Here is a 20,063-nt window from a genome sequence, read left to right on the forward strand (position 1 = left end):
CATCATGCATAAACTAAATAGTTAATCCGTCATTTAGCAAAAGATAATTGTTTATATACAATTATTTAATTAGTTTTGTACGCTGAACTTGTGCCTAGATAAGGAACTTCCGGTATAAATTAATATTTGGATAAACACTTTACATACTGTTACTAATAGATGTTCGAATTACTTTGAGGAAAATGATTTTGGACATTAGCATGGTTATATTGATTAACACTACGAGATCAATATACATGATCGAACGATAGAGAGAATTTGTTTCTCAATTTTAAATAACACTGATATGATATTGAAAAAATGGAATGTATTTAATATAATTGCTACATGTGACCGTTTTAACCACGGTATTCAACGCGTTGAAGAATACAACGAATATCTTTGTTGACCATGCTAAGCCCAATGTCATGCGATCACGATTTATCGAGTCTGACTCGTCGTTTACCTTTCGACTATAAAAATTTATCGTTCAGCGATAAAATCGTTATCGATTTCGAACTGCGGTTTATATTTAAACGCATCTTTCCATGAAGGAGGAAAAAAATGGTGGTTAGAAGCGGTAATGTAAAGGAGTTTCGCGAAGTTACTAGAGAAGTCGAGGTTATGTTCGCTTACCTTGTCGGCCGACGATCTCTGCCACGTGCTCGCTGCTAGGCACCGGCACGCACTCGGTCATGTTCTGGCTCTTCTTAGAACGCGCTTCCTCGAATACGCCTGCCGGTGTCGTTTGCAGTGGGTCCGGGTCGTTGGCAGTTCCGGTGCCGGTCCCTGTGCCGGTGCCCGGGCATCCAGGAGTACCCTCGAGACCGAGCATAGATAATTCCAATGCCAATTGCAAGGCTCGTTGATCCTCGAGGGAAGCGGTACCTCCGCCATTCGCTCCACGATCCATTTCGCTGAACAAACTCGTCGGCATGTTGCTCGACTTAGTTTCACGAGCGTTGTCTCACCGGCAAAGTCAATCGTACGTGTTTACCCACAGAGAACTGTTTAAATCACAGTTTTGTTATTCCACCGATTTTCACTGTTTTCCTTCTTGATTGGCTTTTATCGTCTTCACAGGCCGTGTTGTCCTTTTACTACCGTACGTTCCTCTTTGCTTCGCTGGAATAACCGGCGATACGGTCGAACCGTGTCGAACAAAGGTGATTCCTCGCGACCAGAGTCTAATTCGAAACGATCGAAAAACAATGAAACACACGCGTGCGCGCGCGCGCGTGCACACTACACACACCGGGATTTATTTAGGACGAGAAATACGGTGCTGCTACTACAGCAAGAAAAGATAATCGAGCGGTCTCTGTAGTGCGCGATCACGAGGAAATATATTTAGGAAAAACAACGATGCACCGTATAAAAATAAAATCGTCGACTCCGTCGGTGATCGTTTTCCTGTCTTTTTTCCTTTTTCCTTTTCCGTCCGATCCTCGCGTCGTCGCGTGCCTGTGGACGAGTGCGCGACGCGAATGTTGTTCGCACACTGGAAACGCGTGGGCTACTGCTCGCCGTAATCTCGTGTCCACGATCGTACGTTCCTTTTCTAGTCGATCAGTCTCTCACACTCGCGTGTTTTCTTTCACCGCGTGTAACAACCGGCTGTACGAAAATGGCCTTCTCGATATTTCGCACTGCTCGGAACTTTGCTCGTCGTGGAGATTCGTGTTTTATATGAGCGCGACTCGAAACCGTCAACGTCGTCGCTCGCGATCTGCTCGTGTTTTCTCGTTTTATCGCTTTTTATCGTACCAATATACAATATGTATAATATATTCGTTCGTTTATCCTCTCTTCCGTTTCGTTCGTTCTCGTTCTTCCCCTCGACGGGACGACGTAACGTAACGTAACGTAACGGCGCGTGTATCACGTTTGGGAGCCTCGTCACCGACCGACTGACTAAAGCGTCCGAGAGCGTCGTCGCGCGACTGAAGCACTGAAAACGGAGGCAAAGGGGCGCCGCGCTCTCTCTTTCGTTCCTTCTTTCTCTCTTTATCTCGCACACTCTCTCCCTCACCGCGATGTTTCCTTTCGAAGGCAGGCGCGTGCAACTACCCTCTCGCTCGTGTTACCACTGCGACTGACTGCGACGTACTGCGACTGCGGGTGCTAAAGCCGGCGCGCCGCCATGTGCCGGACGCCGGCTATGCGTTACGTTGATTGGTCAGTCGGGTCACGTGGCACCGTACCACCCCTCCCCACCACTCACTGGCGAACCAGCGTACAAGTATGAGCGCACCTACCGGCTGAGAGCGCCGCACTTCGTTCTTCTCCTGACACGGGTGCGTGCATTCGTCCCTACCGGCTTGCAACCCCCTCCGTGTTACCGTTTGTGCTCGTCTCTTCGCGAACTTTCCCTATGGATCCACGATAGAACACCGGCTGCACCACCGATTTTCCACCACAATGATTACGAGCCCGGGGCTGGCTGGGATCGCAGCTCCATCTCTACGCGGTAACACGGAGCTGCCTCAATCAAGGGATGCACTTTCATTCCGTCGATGTTGTTTCGGTTAATTTAATTATGTATTCCCTGTCTCTATCTACCGTTCTGCTGCTTTATTGAAATTTTTAATTAACGATTATTCTGTCTTTCTATCTCTTCCATGTGTTCTTTCTATAAAAACATTCATGTGTTTACTGTGCTTTACCCATTATAATATTTCTAATTTACGTTATAAGTAGTAAATATGTACATATGTATGTTCATAAAATGATATTTATAAATAAAATATACTTTTAACAGACTCTTATTTACCCTCGGTCACGTGTTTTACATGGACACCTCGGTGATAGTGCGTTTTCCAAGAATGTTGCATACTCGGTATCGTACACCTCGCGGTGCAACACCCTTTCTTTCCGCAGTCCCGTCAACGACCTCTGCTCGCATATAGGGTGCATAGCAAACGCGTTCGTCGGTACTTTTTCGAGGTGCATGTAGTCATTGCGGCACATCGACGAAGGGATATGCAACAGGAAGGAAATTTACGACTCTCGAGAAATAATAGCAAGGTATCGTTTGAGTAGTAAACCGTAGTTGGGTCGTTTCAGGATCCTATCACGCCATAAATTAGATGCGACGTCAAGAGTATTTCAAAGAAAATCTTCACTAGCCCCTGATATCAATACAAAAGTTACGAGATCCTTCTTTCAGGACTACGATTTTGAATGGTTTAATTACTCGCGCTACCTCTCCGGAGAAAAGTTTCAAATCCTTCATTATATATGTTTCTCTATCTCTGTTAGTATCGCCGGTTTATCCTGTATACATCTAATAAAAATACACACGACGATCAATATAGGATTAGTTGGAAACTTTTATTGACTTACTCCCGTCCCGATTATGTTAACACGGAACAAAAAACCATCATGATCTTCCGAGAGTAAAGTAAAAGTTATGACGTGATAGAAGTTTAAAGGATGTCGGTAGCGAAACAAGAAAAATCGAATTTTTTTTTTATCGCGATCAATATTCGATGACCACTGTCAAACAAGTTTCTGCAGGAATGTCTCAACCATAGCGGCGTTCTTTCACGCTGCACACTCCTATAGGCGGTGTTACACCGTGGAATAGTTAACTTTCCGTAATCGAGGTATCAAGAATATCCTCACTCTGAATCGGTTAAGCTAGGCTAAGTTCCTCCGATCCATCGTCCTTGAACTCCCTTGGTCGATGATACTACGAGCTAGCGAGGTGTATACGCAGGATTCGTTGGACAAATGTAACTTTTCCACGTATAATAAACGTAAATCTTTGAAAAGGAAGAAGACACAGATCTAATCGTTGCTCGTTGCAGAAAAAGATACCAAAATTTTATTTCTAATTGTAAGTACTTGTTGAAATTATTCAACATGTAATCTTTTTTAATTGATAAATCAAAATCAACGCAGTTTCGTTGAAGAAAATAGAAAAATAAATCAGTCTAAATCCATCTAAATGTTCTACGGACCTTGAACCAAGGTGCAACCGTGTTCCATTGTTCCCTGTCGACGACCCTTCGTCCTCTCCTCGACCGACCGATTGCTCGATTTTTAGTGGGGTCTATACACGATCGAGACCGTGTCCTCCATTCTCGAAGACAACCAAGACTCTCTAGAATAATTCCAGAATATCAAAAACTTTTCTACCGTACGCCTTTTCCAAACAAATTTCTTTCTTTCTTTTAAATATTATTATTGCGAATGGAACTACATGTTGTTCTCTTCAAAAATTGATGAAATTTATCTCTACACGTATTAAAAGTACACGCGTCGAATAAGAATGAACGAGAAGTTTTTGCAAAATTCAAGATTAAATCATTCAGCAAATTAGCCGAGCGTCGATAGAAAAGAGAAACGACGTTCGCGAAAGCCTCTAAACTTTCTCGCAAACGAGATCTACGGCGAGCACGATTCGGTAAAGGCAACTCCTAATTTTGTTTCTCACCATTCGCCGAAAGCAACGACCCGGCACGCTCTCTCAAGGCTGTCTCGGGACGCCACCTTTTGCCAGGAGCACCTGCCGACTTCTACTGAGCTCGTACTCTCGAACCCGCTCGTAAATATATCCGAGTTATCCTGTAGGTACGTGGTTTTCGAAACTAACATTTCGAACTTGTTTCTTTTTATCGAAACGACGAGGAACCGAAAGGAGCGAGGCTGAGACCAGCAACGATTTACAGTGAACACCGCGTACCCTGAAGGGGTAGTTTCTCTCGACGTGTGCCACACCGACATACGCTCGAAACTCGAGCGTGAAAATAACGTGTGCGCGCACGTGCGTGTCCGACGCTTACTCATCGAACTAATTGCCCCCGTAATCACCATGTAATCAGCTGATAACCGATGACGGCAATAATTTTCCTATAATTGCATCCAAAGGAGAGAATGCGTTTACATACGCGTTGCATCTGTAACCGCGATCCATTACATTACCCTCCGGTCAGCTTGTCGAAATTCAATTCGATACGTTGCTGTTGACAATACTTAAAGAAATAAAGTCGAACCACCATCGTACATTTTCACGATCACAATTTCTGCAAATCTATCGCTATCGGGACGAAAGGTAGAAGAGAAGCGCAACCCTGAGACAAGATATCGCAACGCGATAGGATTCGCCGCGTCTGAACGCGCCAGTTACACGGATCGCGTTCTTAACGCCGCGGCTTATTACGAGCAATGATGACCCGGCGTACGTTAAATGTGTATCTCATTAAGCCTGATGATATACATTACACCGCATGATGCTACACTTGAAAAAGTGTTTCTTCATGCGGCAGAATGAGCAGGGTGTACGGTGCGTCTGAATCTTTCGTTCGATCATCAGGCCACCGGGATGAATTACAGGCGTTTCCGAAACGCCGCTATCGTAACAGATTTCCATCGTTCGCGCCACTCAATAATTACGATAAGATAGAGCAGAGCCTCTGATGGATACTGAAACGGGGCGGGGTTCGAGTGATCCGAGAGCAAGAGTTCTTCTGAAAGGGGCGTCCTAGGGACCGCGTAAAAAGGACCCTCGAGACGAATATACAGACGCGGGTCGTTTCTAAGGGGCGACGCTCGTCGTCGGCACGCGCATGGGTTCCCAGTGGTCGGCGCCAGCAGCTCGTCCAACTCGCGGTTTAACTTAATAACGGACGGAACAGTTTCTGGCCGGCTGGCGCATTAACTAACTCCTCTTCAGCGTTCGGCGTCGTATTTTTAGCGCGTGCAACCGGTTGCCTTCCACCGCGATCATTGTCGTTGCTTTGCGAAACTGCTGCAACTCCTGCGGAGCAACGCGCCTCGCATCCGCGCCGATGCACGATCGCCGCGTGCACCTACACGCGTACCAACGCGAGTCGCGTCTGCGTGTCGCGCAATCGCGTTCGTAGAATATACACTTCGGCGATTTTTCTGTTTGCACACACCGGCGAGCGCGTTCTCCAATGCCCGCCGCGAGCGCACACAAACTCGCGTATGTACACGCGTCCGGATATGCGGAGAAATACCAGATCGCGCGTGTTCGTGTGCGCCTACACTCGATAAATGCTGCGTGTGCACGCGTGTATAGGTGCGCGAGATACACGTTTAGCTGCTGTCGCGGAGAATATTTCGTTCGATTTCGATCGCCGGGGTGCTACGAGGAGAACCGCATTGCTGGCCTCTGAGTCGACCGCGACTGCGAGGACAACAACGACGACGACGACGACGACGACGACGATGGCGATGGCGGTGCTGGAGACGTCGCAAGACTCGCCGTCGAACAACGTGTCTAAAGGGCAGGGCCGTATTCTAGCAGCACAGCACCCGCTCGATACCGTCCCGCGTCTGTGTTCCGCTTTGTGTGACATTACCGTCAAGGGGGAATGAATTTTAATGCAACGCTCGGCTCGCGAGCGTACGCAGCCCAAGGGAGGTAAATAAGAGCGGAAAGACACCGTGTCAAGGTGCATCCTTGTAATGTTTTGCAAATTTCATTCTCATGGGGATTGCCGTTCTTATTCGCCATTGAACGTCGAGGAAAAGAATTCCTTTATTAAAATATGCGTTCTAATTAACCCGTTGCATTTAACCTTAACACTTTCACGGTCGATGCCACGTGTTTGTAACTTTGATATACATTTACATGAATATCCGCAGCTTAATTATAAAATTACCCGCTTCAATCGATTATATTACAAAGAAACAGCTGCGTACATGCGCAACAACGATCCTGTTATAATTTATTATTTCCTAGCAATTAAACTTTTCGTAAGCTGGTCGAACGAGTTAGCCGTCGCGCGTCGACCAAACTCGAAGCAATTTTCCGAACAAACGAGTCGTCAAACGAACCGCAACTACCGAGACTACTGAAATAAAGTCGCGCGAATCGCCGCGTTAATTGCCCTCGATAACGAACATCGGATAACGAAGCGTCTCGAACGCGTTTCACCAGCGAGAAGGCGAGTCGTGACTGAACGTCGATAACAGTGATCGACTGTCTCCCAATACTTGGTTAACCGCGAAATTACGCGGCCGCCCACGCGACAACGTCCAGCAAGGAGCATCCGCGTGGTCAGCGGTGGTAAAGCCACTGCACATCGGGGAAAATGCATAAATAGCATGGTAAACGATGATAGCGCAGATAAATCGCGCTCCCTCTAAATATACCCTCTGTGCTCCGTCCAATCATGGAATCTGCCTCTGTCTAGCCCGGAATCCTTGTCATCTATCCTCTCCTATCGATCACACTTTTTTCATGATTCCTAACACTGTCCTTTTTTGAAATAAAAATCTCACAACGATTAGAAATGCATCCTTCAAACGTGATGCGTCCATGAAACCACCTCGAATCTCAATGAAAGATTTATTTGCAGGCAGGTGTGATCACAGAATGCATTCGATGCCCTTCGTGTTTATAACCGGAACTTTCATGCGGCTCTTGAAATGGAAAATGTTCAACGATCGGCCCTTTAGGATGCGTTTCTATTCAAAATTCCAAGTACCTGACAGCGATGGAGGTACTCGAGGATAGAAAGTTTCAGGGGAACACAAGAAAGTGTTAAATATAGAACGGTTATAGTTCATATTCAAGAACATAGATGCAAAGGCGGAAGTTTGAATCGAGAATAGATACGGCTACTACTTTCAGATGCTCTCGCGCCAAGTTTGAAATTCCAGTTTGAAGACGTAGATAACGATCGCTTCTATCAGAAACTATAGTTTTTATATTGAATTATTTAACCTAACATATGGCTGTAGTTGCTCATAGTTCTCAACGATCGTTTCACGGCGAGAGACTATATAGTCGCTCAAAGTAACGAAAGGGTTAGGCAACGTTCGGAAAATCAACTGTTACCGTACAAATGAACTCCGCGTGAGTTCTCTTATGTGCGTACACGCGCGTACATTTGCATTATCATCTGCATCTACAATCAACGCACAGTGCATCTCGGGCGTTTTCAATTCCACCAGCTTTGCCCCGGGACGGAGATTAATTCGCGGAAATGCAAATGCATATTTCCATTTCAATGAGTTACAAATCTCTGAAAGCAGGAAAGGAAGAAATTCAACGCTTCCCACGTCTGAACAATTAACAAGTCCTCTTGTTTACCTGGTACTTCGATCACGATCGCGGAGAAAAGAGACAGAATCAGAGTCACTGACATTCGGAAGGTAAAAATGCTCGCATTGAACCTCGATACTTGCATTCATTTTTAGCCCTGTTTTCGCGCTCTATATATTGCACACGCTTTCGACATTTCGCAACTCCTGAACATTCGTCTCGATCCGCTATGAAGGAATATCTTGCGACACCCCTGACGAATTTGAGGCATGAATCGAATGAAGGGGAGAGTGAGGATTGCAAGTATGGGGAACAGGGTACAGCGAAAGACAAAGAGAGATGAGAAGGGAACCGAGAGGAGGAAGAAGGATGGAGAAATGGGAGCACGCGGCGAAGGAGAAGAAAAGGCTCGCTTTTCAGACGGTTCAATAGATTTCGATCTGAGCGTCTTTTTTCTGGGCACGAAACGAAACGAACAATGGGCCAGACGGAAACCATGGCCGAGCTTGAAGGCTTCCCGTGTCGTACACTTGCATGTGCGCGTGCACATGCATAACACCCGTCCAACGAAATCCAAGGCAGAATTTCATTTTTATTATTCATAACTTCTAATGGCGCTGAAAAGTTGTATAGCGATAGGGGAAAACCTCTTTGTACGTGAAAAATTTTATTCGAATCTCGAATATTGGATTCGAAATGGCTTTGAGCTTCGTTGGATTTTTAAATGCAATTGAAAATTTATAAAGATATTTTTAGCACGTACTTGGAAACACGACGAAATGGCCAGTCTTTCTATCCACTGCTCTCGTCTGTCGGGCCCACGAGAGAGAAAGTAAGTCGACATCGATTACGTATAGCAGTTGGGAATCGAAGGTCCCCCAGCTGTTCAGTCGATGGACCAACGCCTCCTTCGAAAGGCCTCTCCCAACCTGATGATGTTTATCCGCCGAATCTCCTCGAAATTGATTGTTTCCTTTCGTGCACCGTCTGAAACATACGATGCGATTTCGTTAGCGCAAGAAAATACTCGACGATCGTTCGAACAATAAATCTATATTTCAATGCTCCACCGATACCGAATGGAATTATAAAATTTTCCCCTGGCAATAATACCTTTCGGGATTTAATACAATTCCCAGAAAAAGAAAAGTATTGGTTATTGTCGTGAAAGTTTTTCAATTGCACTCGAGTACCTCTCCTAAAGTTTATTACACCCCTTCACGTTGTTCGACTGTACTCTATTGTACCGACTTGTGAATAGGTATTTCCGGTTCCTTTATGAGCCAAGGGTTAATCCGGCTTTTACGATTCAACTGACCGTCGATCACGAACAATTTGCCATTCGTTTTGCATCCATTTAACGCTGGGCTCCTCGAAATTCTCAAATGCTTTTCAGTCAATAACTATCGTACGGATAGCAGCGTGTAGTTCGGTAAACACGGTCATCCTCGGTCGAACCGTCGCTTCGAGAGATCGATAACAGGACATAGCATTTCTATTTATACGGGAGTGCGGTTCGACATAACCAGAGATACAATCCGCGATACGTGCCAGATAGAATCTTCCCATCCAATTTTAGTCCGTGGAACTGTAGGGAAGAATCGCGATACACGTGAAAGCTTGCGGAACAGAGTCACTCGATAACGTTTGCTTTGGGTACACGAACGAAGGATCAACTTCAAAATTTTATTAAAATAAAGGAAACACGTATACAGTAAATCTTGGTAATCAGGAGACTGATAGAAAGCCATTGATATTTCTAATAAAGGTAGAGAACGATTTTCTAAACGATGTTTACACGTATTATAACACGAGAACAAGTAAACCTAATCTTAAGGAATTCGATCGGCTTAGAAGCTTGCAGTCTCTATGGTTTCCTTTAGATTCCAACGCGAAATTCCGCGAGGGTGAAACAAAACGTCTCGCGATGAATCTTTTCGCCTCGGATTACAAGTTCTCCAGTGTTCAACCACGAACACGTATAATTCTATCAACCGCAGCAGCGTTTAAGCAGGGATTAAGTTTTATCAATAACCAGTTGCGGCTACGTACGGGCAATGAATATAATTTAATGTTATTCAATTGTTCTCGCCATGTTATCTGGTTTGCCGCGCGTATAACTTGCGGATTACTCGAATCGACGGCAACATGTTCGTTTTAAATTTCAACCGAGTATGCAATTAGTGTCTGTGTACTAGGTATACCGGGTTCAAAAGTTATTGAACCGATAAAAAACGAAATAAAGGATAAACATGTTGTTATGGACGACTGAAAACCTATCGATGCACAAATATAGAATGTTTACAACTCACATTTGTAGATAATGCGATCGAACTACGGACCAATTATATTGATACGAGATGAAACGTGTTTCTTTGTTATTTTTTTCACGCTATTATAATATGATAATAAAACGTGTTAAACGTTCCTGCACTGAATTCCATGTTTCTCGATAGTTTGCAAAGGGGTGATGGAGTAGGACAGGGTTTCCCAAACATTTTTTACAATGGAACACTGCAATCCTGGAAATTTTAGCGGAACACTTAGCTTATTTTCTAAATTGGGTAATTCCTATTAATACAAATTTTTAAAAAATCTTATTAAAACACATTATATATTTTGTAATTATTTTTAAATATAAAACTTTCCAAATTGTCGCGGAACACCTAGTCAGGTTCAGCGGAACATAGTTTGGGAAACCCTGGAGTAGGAGGATCAATCCACTTTTCGGAGAGGCCCACTCAGTCCTCTACTTAGTTACGGCAATGGCAATTCTTTAAATACAATGTTACCCCGATAGCAACACGAAAATCTGAATAAAACGGACGTATCCTTGACAATTCGCGGTGAATATTCGGGTCACATCCTCGATCAGACTTCCTTCGTCGGTATCACGCATACGTGTACCAAAGAGCAGACACGTAAGCCCGATTAGACAGGATCTACAAACGTGTTCGACGAATTATAACGATTTAAAGTGGGACATGTGTTTGCGTTCAGAGGGCTACGAGGACTCCCTGTCTCTCTTTCTTCCTACCTCCTTCTCTGGCCAGCTAGCAATAAGGGAGAACGACCCTTCGCGAACAGGGAAACAGCTGTTCAGCGATGATGAGAAAAGGACGGAGGTCGGGATTCGGAGAATGGCAGAGGAGAGGGCAGACGGAGTGAAAAAAAGAGGTTACCACCTGGCATACCTGGCTTGTGCTTACCTGAAAACCGACGTTCCGTATACCTGCCCGTGTACTCTTTTATGCGGTACCAGGAGCACGCATCCATTCCAACACAGGACGCTACGACGTCCTACGAAACTGCACGCCACAAAGCTACCGTTGTCCCTTGAGAAAGACATTTTCGGAATGTCCTGAACGAGACCCAGAGCCTGGCCTTGATACGTGTCGTGCTTTTTGTTTTTTTTCTACAGTAATGTCACTGACTGTCGCGTCCTGTGGGACTTTCGTATAAAGCGCTGCATGGTTGGTCCACGAGACTTGCTCGACTGACTACTTTCGACGTGTTCATGATAGATCTATCGATACAGGATGAGATAATCCATGAGCTTTTGCAGAATTTTAAATGCTGAAGCTTTTCATACGTGATTGTAGGTGTTAATTAGATTTTTCTTCTACTATTTAAACTTATTTCTTTTTGGGATGTTTCGAAGACTCGTAGAATTTCATTAACTGTGATTAAAAACAAAAAGAAAAAAAAGGTATATTAGATATTGCCATGGAACATGAAAGACTTTTATATGTTAAAGTAGTAAGTTTAAAGGTCATTGAACTAGAATGTATTGTCCTATTTTTCTTAGTTTATAAAGAAAGAAATACAGTAAAAGCTGGATATATGCAACAAAAGTTTGGCTGGATATATGCAACATCGCTATCCCCTCTACTAAATAAAACTTTTTTATTTTTAACTTTTTCTTAATGAAACTTTTACTAACACATTTGCGAGATTTTTCTGATTAAAATGATACCAAACATACAAATGATTAAACACGCAACATGCAACATGAAACACGTCGCATGTTGTGTACGAACGTAGAATAGGAATCGCGGCTGAATACAAACGATGTGTACGGACGCAGAATCGACACCTCGACTGGATATATGCAACGTTTAAATGCCCAGAATCGACACCTCGACTGGATATATGCAACGTTTAAATGCCCAGAATCGACACCTCGGCTGGATATATGCAACGTTTGAAATCCGAACCGACACCGCAACCGGTACCACTTTAATCACAAAAATCTCACCAATACGCTAGTAAAAGTTTCATTAAAAAAAAGTCAAAAATAAAAAAGTTTTTTGATTCAATTAGTATTGGTCACACCGATAGGTTTCGGCTCTTTCCTTTGATCATCGGACCTCTCTTTCCGCCACTGTCTGTCCTTTTCTACGTTCACGCTTGGCTGGTCGTCGCGTGTAACCCGAGATTCGACACCTCGGCTGGATATATGCAACGTCTGGGTCCCAATGTTTGTTGCATATATCCAGCTTTTACTGTAATTTACATTTAAATTGACCCTCAGACTGGTGAAATGCTATCGCCATCTAGTGGAGAACCATTCTGCTCTGTTCTGAATCGTCGAATCTGGTTGTGGTGGCAGGAAAAAATCTCGTGTATTTATATTCCTGATTGACTATCTATTGAGCAATCATTTTTAAAAATATTTTACAATTAAATAGATGAATATAGTAAAGTGTAAATAATAATTTGTACAAATTTTACAAACCATCATTGTAAAAACTTGCATTGCAAGTAGCGTAGCGATCGGTTGCTCTTATTTTTTTACAAAACATTTATTATAAAAACTCGTACGATGTAACTTATAACGAACTTAGGACTAGGAATGAGCGAATGAAAATACGGCTAAAGTAATTGTATGACTTAGGTAGGAATTGTTCGTAAAGCTTCTTGTAACTTTTTTCTGGCGAGAGCGACTCGATCTTCTTGCCTCTTGATATCTTCGTCAACTATCGAGACCGCCTGAAACAAACATAAATACATGTATTATTTATAACGAAAATGATCATTTTGCAAGTACAATTAAAATCGTCTCTAGGCTTCTGTCAATACGCCTTTTCAAACCTCCAGTACATAATTATTTACATTCCTTAATAGGGTGTACGGCAGATAATCAAATATTTAACACACAAGACGAATTGATTGTAAGATAGCACCCTATTTGGTATCTAAATATCTATTCTACCTGTACGAGGGGTTGATCAGGATTAAGAAATACCCCGGGATTCTTCTCTAAAGCTGTTTTTGAACCCGTTTGTCCCGTAACCGGTTGAGACGAAACGTGTAGCGCGGTAGCAACGCTTTGAAGTAACGTTTCTTCTGTGATATATGGACCTACGGGCTTTAAACTTTTCGGTAAATCCATCGCGTCAAATTCGTATCCATCTGGATCGCATGCCCGCAAACCTTCCAAACGCTTTTCCCAAAATAACTGAAAGATTAAAAAGAGTAACTGTATATGATCTGAAAACAAAATATTAAATGTGAGACAATACAATTATGTATATAAACTGCTAACATCTATATCAAGATATATTTACTCTGTATTAGAAATAAGATTACACAAAAGTCAGTTGGCAGAAAATTTAAACAAAAAGAGAACACAACAGTCTATATACATTGCACTACAGATTTATATTTATTATTATTCTTAGTTAAACATGCACTACGCGGTTATGTTTGAAATGACTAAAGATTATGATTTGCTACTTATAGACATTCTGTACAAAACATTGTAAATTCACTGGTAAAGAAACACATAATCAAATATGATTCCATAAGCACATCTAACAATGTTACCTGCTTTGGCTTATCTTGGGAGCCATATTTGCCATCAGTTTTATCGGCTCCTTCCTAAATGAATGATTTGATGATTGAACAGCAAGAACTTACAGGGATCAACATTAAATGACATAATAAATCAAATAATACATCCTAATGTGATTTTGTACTTTAATTACAATAGTATAAGATTTTAAATCATTACATATACATATGGATAGGGTTATGATATGATTTATTACAAAGTGATGATAAAACTTGTATTTAATAAAATGTTAATTAAATGACAATAGGAATATGACAAGTAACCTCAAACTTGATCATTTAAACACATTTTAATTGCTAAAGAAAGTTAACAATATTAATTTCGATCTTCATAATTCAATGAATATGTATGTACACAATTTTCGATAAAGTAACAAGCACTAACCTGCTTTGGTTTCTCTTGATTCCCATGTTTGATGTCTTTCACCTTTCCTTCTTGGGTTTTGTAAATGGTTACCGGTTGTTTGAATATGGATGCCGTTTGTCTTATCGGCGGTACTAACGATGCGTCGTTCCTCACTCCTCGACTAAAAAGAAAGAATATAGATCAATGGCTATAAACATACAATGCTGCAGGTTAGAATCAACACCATTAAATGTTCCTGTGCTGACTCGGTATTCAATTGCAAATTTCTTTTAATTTTTATACATAATACATCGGTATGTAATGCGATGGAAAATTTGAAAATGGTAGAAGTACCTGTAGTAATAAACGTCAACCTTTCCTGTAGATGACAATTGATTTTGGCTCTTTCTTGAAGTCTCCTCCCGGGTCGGCCAATTTGTTGGCAGCGCGGATGGGTACTTCTTTTTCTCCACTGACATGTTCATTTTGCCGAAGTGTTTATTTCAATATACACTTGCACGTTCTAAAGAATCACTTAAATAATAAGCGAATAGGTACGCAAACCAGCTACCGGTGGCCATATTGATGCGTTTCGCCAAATTCAACTAGGCAGTAACTACAGATGCGAAAGACAGGACATACCTTTGTTTTCAAGGGGCATGATTTAGGGGGTCTCTGACATCCCATACGAGATTAGAGAGCACAGCCAGTATGATAATCGTGCCTGTTTTACCAGTCACTCTTTTATCGCACCTCAAACTGACATCTGAAAAGATCCAAATTGGAACATTTCTAGGAAATGGACCGTTTATCGATTTTCACGTGTTATACATCGTTAAATTAGTATTCACTTCATGCATTTTGGTAAATAAATCATTTGTAAAAAGCAACTCAGTTATTATTTAATTTACCCAATTTGATTTTTGAGTTATTTATTTAAATTCTTTTTAAATTCTTCTATCACTTTAGTTATTTACAAACAGAATTCTGTTCGGCCTAATTTTCGATGAAACGTTGACTGTTTTACCGATGCGGAATTTGAAGTTCGGCCTCCATCGCTAGCATCGCCTTAAAGGCGTCCACAGGCGGGACCGAATACGAACGCTTAAATGGGGAGGTGACTTCTGCAAATTCAACTGAAGGAAGGAGAGGTGATGAGTGCGAGTAGGATACCTATATTCTATACATAAGGCTGCGATTCCACATGCGTGAAAACTTCGACATGTGTGGAACTTCTGTTTCCAAGAACTGGTGGGAATAGCAACAGACTCTTATGTGGGCAAAAATGCGGACGCCTAACTGGGCACCTCTGTAATTACAGTGTAAAACACAGTAATCAAACACTTCCATATCATGTTGAGGTGCTAGAGACCCCTAAGCGCCAATGACGCTCTCTGGATGCCATCCTGATGCTATCTTGGGATGTTAAGGACCCCGAAGCATCGGTGACGCTCTTTGCATTATGGCATTCGGGGTGTCAGGGACCCCGAAGCGTCGGTAACGCTCTTTGCATTATGGCATCCGGGGTGTCAGGGACCCCGAAACACCGGTGACTCTCTTTCAGTGCCGTAACGAGGGTATGAAGCGCCTGTGGCAAGTTGTGGCAAGCGCTGTAACATCTGTAGTGACTATCAACAATTATTTCAAATTTATTATTATTTGTGTACAAATACATCGCTTTTATACAAGAATTACAAGAACACGAGTTTGTTTAAATATATAATTAATTATGCATTCAACTTTATTAAGACATCAACTTTTAGAACTAACTAATTGTTTAACACGACATGTAAGAAGTTTGTATATTTTAAAAGGTTACGAAAATATCTTAATATCAAATGAATTAATGAGTTCGAAGTTTAATTCATATTGTTATACTTTTAATTTGAACAAAGTTAATCAATTTTCTACCACAAGCATGTGTTTAAAAAACAAAAGTCGTGTTAAAGATAAAAGCAAAGTGCATGTAGATGTTCATCAATTAGCTGAAGTAATAAAATTAAATAAGATGATGTCAGAGTTTGATGAAGAACTTGAAAAATTGAAGGAAGATCTAATAAAGTATGCAAATGTACGTTCAAATATAGGTGCTATAGAAAATTTACCTACAATGTACGAGGATGAAGAATATAAACTTGCAGAGCTTGTGGAAATTAGCCGCAAACCAAATATGATAGTATTAAATATTGCTGCATTTCCACAAATTATTCCAAGCATCTTAGAAACACTTGCAAAGTCTCAAATGAATTTAAACCCACAACAAGAGGGTACAACTATTTATGTACCAATTCCAAAGTAAATTTTGCAATATCAACTATAATATAACTGATTTTATAATTTATATAATGTGTTAATTTTATCTTATGGTTTGACAGAATCACAAAGGAGCATAGGGAAAACCTGGCAAAGAATGCAAAACAATATTTTGTAAAATGCAAAACTGCTATTAGTGATATAAGAAATCTGTATGTCAAAAAATTAAAGAGAGCCGAAAGTGTTCCTGAAGATTTAATTTACAATGGTGAGAATTACATAACTGCTGTACAGCGAGAGTATGTGGAGAAAGCAGAACAACTGTTGAAAACAAAACAGAAAGAACTTTTAGGGGAATCATAATTTTACATTTTACACTTTATACTCTGGAAATGATCTATTTCCTGTTTGTTTCATTGTTTGTAAATATCTATGAATGTGTATTTAAGTATGATAAATATCATGTATTAGTACTCTTACTGTGTAGTTTTTATTACATGTAGTATCAAACATATTTAGGTATAAGTAATGAAAAATTCACGCGAAGATGAAATGTTTAAATTTTGTAATTAATAGCTGTTAAAATTCTAGTCAATATTTTAGTTACTAAGATTTAATATTTTCTTTAATGTACTGTAAAAGACCTTTACAAAGGATTTTTGAGGCATTTTCTAAAACTTCCTTTTTGTGAAAGCCTATACTAATTCGAAGGAAATTAGGACAATTTTTCTTGTATGAAAAACGCACACCCGGTATCGCAGATACCTTGTGCTCCTCTTGACACCATTTGATGAAATCACTGCCATCTAATTCTGTAAAGAAATTCAGTTTTTCCTGATACTTCAAATACCTTTTACAATATATAAACCGTTTGTTTACCTGGAGGAAGATGAATCCACACAAAGTAACCACCATCTGGTCGCTGGTATGAACACTGCTTTGGTAAATATTCGTCCAATACATTACATAATGTCGATAATCGTTCCTATGTAAAAAAATTTTTTATATTCCAATAAATTTAAATAAATCACGTGTTACTTTTAAAAATGTATAATAAATTTTAAAATTTCAGAAAATTACTCTATAAACTTGAACGAGTCTATCAAGATGTTCGTCCTGAATTTTTAAATGCAATAAACTTGCAATAACACCGGAAACATAGTGATTAACTGCACCACCACTACATAAAATACCTCTGTAAAGCAGAAATATATATTTTAGATGATGTTAACTTTCGAAATATTATAAAATGATAATTATACTTACGATGATCTAAAGATTTTAGCTACTCGGGGACTACATTCGATCCATCCGAAACGAATTGCTGGAGATAGAATCTTTGAAAACGATCCATTTGACACAACATTGCCACCTTTGTAATTAGGATCCGTTGGATTATCATAGAAAAACAGTCTATGTGGTGGAAAATTGTCTCCGTAATACAATAAATTGTACACATCGTCGCAAGCGACCACTATAGAATTACTTCGTGCTATTTCAATCAAACGTTTGCAACTTTCTATTAAAAAGAAAATAATACATAAATAAATAAAAAAGAGTATATAATAGTTTCTGTGAATTATTTAATAACACATAATTAATTGTTTACCTGGAGGTAAAGTTGTTCCAGTCGGATTGTGAAAAGTGGGAATCGTGTAAAACATGGCCCAAAATATTTTTTCTTCGTTGAGAAGAAAATTACTATTCCGTTTCTCTTCAACAATTATTTTCTCAAGCATGTCTAAGTCCACTATATCATTTTTCATCGGTACTACATGTTAAGTAATATATATATATATATTTAATTTAACTTATTCTTCACTCGGTAGTCGGAGACAATCGATCGATTTTAGATAAAATATTATAAAACGTTTCTGTAATAAAAATAATAACGTTTAAAACATTCGTTTACTATAAAAAGAATTAAACTGTCCATAATTTTAATTAAAAATATACTGATTCTATGTCGGTCGATTGATGCCGACCAATTACGTTTAAAAGAATTATTTTTATTTTTGGTATATTAGAGAATACTCAAGGATCTACCTGTAACTATTTTCATTAATGGAAATTGTTTAAAAGCATCTAAGGCTATCATATAAGTGACTTCTTCTACGAAAATTATTCCATTAGGTGAAAGAACGGTGTTTAATAATAATTGAAGACCATGCGAGGCACCACAAGTTAAAATTAAATTTTCCCTCTTCACAGGATCACCGTAACGTCTGTTCAAAAATATTGCCAATTCGTCGCGGCATTCCCATAAGCCTGCTGTGATGCCGTATTGAAACAAATAATATTTTCCTTCCTTCTTTTCTTCCTCCTAAAATAATTCTCAATTAAAATTACATAAAATTCTGTTTCCGTTTTTATATTGTTACGACTAATATTCATTGACGCAACTGGGATAGGCCAGGCCTCCTAGCTTTATTGGCAGTTTTCATTGTTTAATATCTTGTATTTTATAAAATTTTTCGAGAGAATATTAATACATTAAAATATTAGAATTTTAGAATGCTAAAATCTTCGAATTTTGGGAGTGTGGAATTTTAGAATCTAGAATGGTGAGGAGATCAATCGTACCTAGTTACGCCAATGTTGATACTCGTGATTAATACGAAATATTCTATGATAGTTTCAAAGTAAATTTTGTACCAATCTATGGTCTGTTGCTTTTTGAATCATTTCGACGCAATGCTGAAGTAGATCAGGACCTGGAGCACCAACCGATAAGTTCGTAGCTTCTTCATTATAAACATTAAATACAGGATCTCCATCGAAAAGGTGTCTTAAATATGGATCGTATAATGTAGTCTCCATGTTGTCTGTAACAAGAAACCTTGTTGAACTTAATAATTAACGATATTAATGGAATTAATGGTACTGTATAAAAGTTCATAAGAACACTATACATTTAATATCACTTTCACATGTGTGACGTTGATAATGTGTCACATTACATTGTCATTTTTAATGCACATACCTGTGTTCAAAAATCAATGTTCAAACCAGACAATTTATACAGTTCGATGATTGTTTGGTTAAGTACATTAACGGTATACAATTAATAAAAACATGGAAAAGACGAAGTACATACGTGCCGTATAATAATGTGGTCGTACTACTGATAACAGCTGAGAAAAGTGGGGAAAGGCTGTAACAAGTGATTGTGTAATTTCTCCTACAGTTTCGTTCATGTATGACTACTTATGCGAACGTGTGTGCTACATATCTTATTACATTTTAATTATTCGTATCATGCATTATTTGTTTTTGTTTGTAATAATTTAATGTAATTAAAGTTCATTCCTTTCTGAAAAACTATACACAATAATGGCCATTTATTTTTATTTCAAACTATGAAACTTTATATAGTTTAAAGAATGTTAACTGTTAACTGCATTCTATATTTGTTGCAACTGTTATTTCAATTTATTCCAAATTTGAAAATTGACAAGTAACATGCAAAAACAGAATACAGATAGAACGACGAGTCAAAGAACAAAAATCCTAAGAATGAAGATGGTTCTTTATTACAATAATTCTTTTTACGATATATAATGATATTATAAAGTTTTATAAGTTCTATGTCCACAACCGAATGGC

General features: G+C 39.9%; 5 protein-coding genes across 9 annotated transcripts in view; 1 reads left to right on the plus strand and 4 right to left on the minus strand.

Annotated features, from left to right (window-relative positions):
* Window positions 1–3,845, minus strand: part of LOC143305213 (RNA-binding protein MEX3B-like) — a 43,978-nt gene extending 40,133 nt beyond the window's left edge. The window contains exon 1 of the mRNA XM_034340260.2: window positions 616–3,845. Within this exon, the coding sequence (XP_034196151.1) occupies window positions 616–916 (301 nt within the window). The 5' untranslated portion in view covers window positions 917–3,845. The remainder of the gene's footprint in view (window positions 1–615) is intronic.
* Window positions 1–12,645, minus strand: part of LOC117611860 (uncharacterized) — an 82,693-nt gene extending 70,048 nt beyond the window's left edge. For both annotated transcript variants that reach the window (XR_013062923.1, XM_076690662.1), the window contains exons 1-3: window positions 12,519–12,645; window positions 11,212–11,682; window positions 8,766–8,989 (exon numbers count right to left, since the gene is read on the minus strand). Coding sequence is in view for 1 of the 2 variants with exons in the window: in XM_076690662.1 (XP_076546777.1) it covers window positions 8,766–8,989; window positions 11,212–11,351 (364 nt within the window). In the remaining variant the exon portion in view is untranslated. The remainder of the gene's footprint in view (window positions 1–8,765; window positions 8,990–11,211; window positions 11,683–12,518) is intronic.
* A 103-nt stretch (window positions 12,646–12,748) lies between these two features.
* MBD-like (methyl-CpG-binding domain protein 2) lies at window positions 12,749–14,818 on the minus strand. 3 transcript variants are annotated; one of them, XM_076690661.1, is made up of 5 exons: window positions 14,559–14,818; window positions 14,244–14,385; window positions 13,832–13,885; window positions 13,251–13,463; window positions 12,749–12,994 (listed from the first exon to the last, which is right to left on the minus strand). In XM_076690661.1, exons 1-5 carry the CDS (start codon window positions 14,687–14,689, stop codon window positions 12,896–12,898), a joined length of 639 nt encoding a protein of 212 aa, XP_076546776.1. In that variant the 5' UTR covers window positions 14,690–14,818; the 3' UTR covers window positions 12,749–12,895. The 3 variants fall into 3 exon arrangements, with proteins under 3 accessions (XP_076546776.1, XP_034196153.1, XP_034196154.1); XM_034340262.2 differs by having other exon boundaries at window positions 12,751–12,994; window positions 13,218–13,463; window positions 14,559–14,817; XM_034340263.2 differs by lacking the exon at window positions 13,832–13,885 and having other exon boundaries at window positions 12,751–12,994; window positions 13,218–13,463; window positions 14,559–14,815.
* Window positions 14,819–15,733: 915 nt separating this feature from the next.
* mRRF1 (mitochondrial ribosome recycling factor 1) lies at window positions 15,734–16,820 on the plus strand. The gene is made up of 2 exons (XM_034339999.2): window positions 15,734–16,499; window positions 16,580–16,820. The coding sequence occupies exons 1-2, from the start codon at window positions 15,934–15,936 to the stop codon at window positions 16,818–16,820; spliced, it is 807 nt and encodes a 268-aa protein (XP_034195890.2). The 5' UTR covers window positions 15,734–15,933.
* Window positions 16,821–17,063: 243 nt separating this feature from the next.
* Window positions 17,064–20,020, minus strand: LOC117611767 (2-aminoadipate transaminase). 2 transcript variants are annotated; one of them, XM_034339997.2, is made up of 8 exons: window positions 19,555–20,020; window positions 19,113–19,282; window positions 18,504–18,780; window positions 18,067–18,228; window positions 17,724–17,976; window positions 17,538–17,652; window positions 17,337–17,442; window positions 17,064–17,269 (listed from the first exon to the last, which is right to left on the minus strand). In XM_034339997.2, the coding sequence occupies exons 1-8, from the start codon at window positions 19,652–19,654 to the stop codon at window positions 17,064–17,066; spliced, it is 1,389 nt and encodes a 462-aa protein (XP_034195888.2). In that variant the 5' UTR covers window positions 19,655–20,020. The 2 variants fall into 2 exon arrangements, with proteins under 2 accessions (XP_034195888.2, XP_034195889.2); XM_034339998.2 differs by having other exon boundaries at window positions 19,441–20,020.
* Between the last annotated feature and the right edge of the window lie 43 nt (window positions 20,021–20,063).

The sequence above is a fragment of the Osmia lignaria genome, chromosome 10 (assembly GCF_051020975.1).
Source record: "Osmia lignaria lignaria isolate PbOS001 chromosome 10, iyOsmLign1, whole genome shotgun sequence".
In the NCBI taxonomy this organism is placed as follows: Eukaryota; Metazoa; Arthropoda; class Insecta; order Hymenoptera; family Megachilidae; genus Osmia; species Osmia lignaria.

What these genes read in the sequence shown, in the direction of transcription:
- MBD-like (XM_034340262.2), bottom strand. Translation starts at nt 14,689, where the DNA reads ATGAACATGTCAGTGGAGAAAAAGAAGTACCCATCCGCGCTGCCAACA. An exon ending in GTTGACGTTTATTACTACAG is followed by an intron (nt 14,386 to 14,558) that starts GTACTTCTACCA and finishes CTTTCTTTTTAG; the next exon opens with TCGAGGAGTGAGGAACGACG. An exon ending in CCCAAGATAAGCCAAAGCAG is followed by an intron (nt 13,464 to 13,831) that starts GTAACATTGTTA and finishes TTAATCTTTCAG; the next exon opens with TTATTTTGGGAAAAGCGTTT.
- mRRF1 (XM_034339999.2), top strand. Translation starts at nt 15,934, where the DNA reads ATGCATTCAACTTTATTAAGACATCAACTTTTAGAACTAACTAATTGT. An exon ending in ATTTATGTACCAATTCCAAA is followed by an intron (nt 16,500 to 16,579) that starts GTAAATTTTGCA and finishes ATGGTTTGACAG; the next exon opens with AATCACAAAGGAGCATAGGG.
- LOC117611767 (XM_034339997.2), bottom strand. Translation starts at nt 19,654, where the DNA reads ATGAACGAAACTGTAGGAGAAATTACACAATCACTTGTTACAGCCTTT. An exon ending in ATTAATGAAAATAGTTACAG is followed by an intron (nt 18,229 to 18,503) that starts GTAGATCCTTGA and finishes CTTAACATGTAG; the next exon opens with TACCGATGAAAAATGATATA. An exon ending in TGGAACAACTTTACCTCCAG is followed by an intron (nt 17,977 to 18,066) that starts GTAAACAATTAA and finishes TCTTTTTAATAG; the next exon opens with AAAGTTGCAAACGTTTGATT.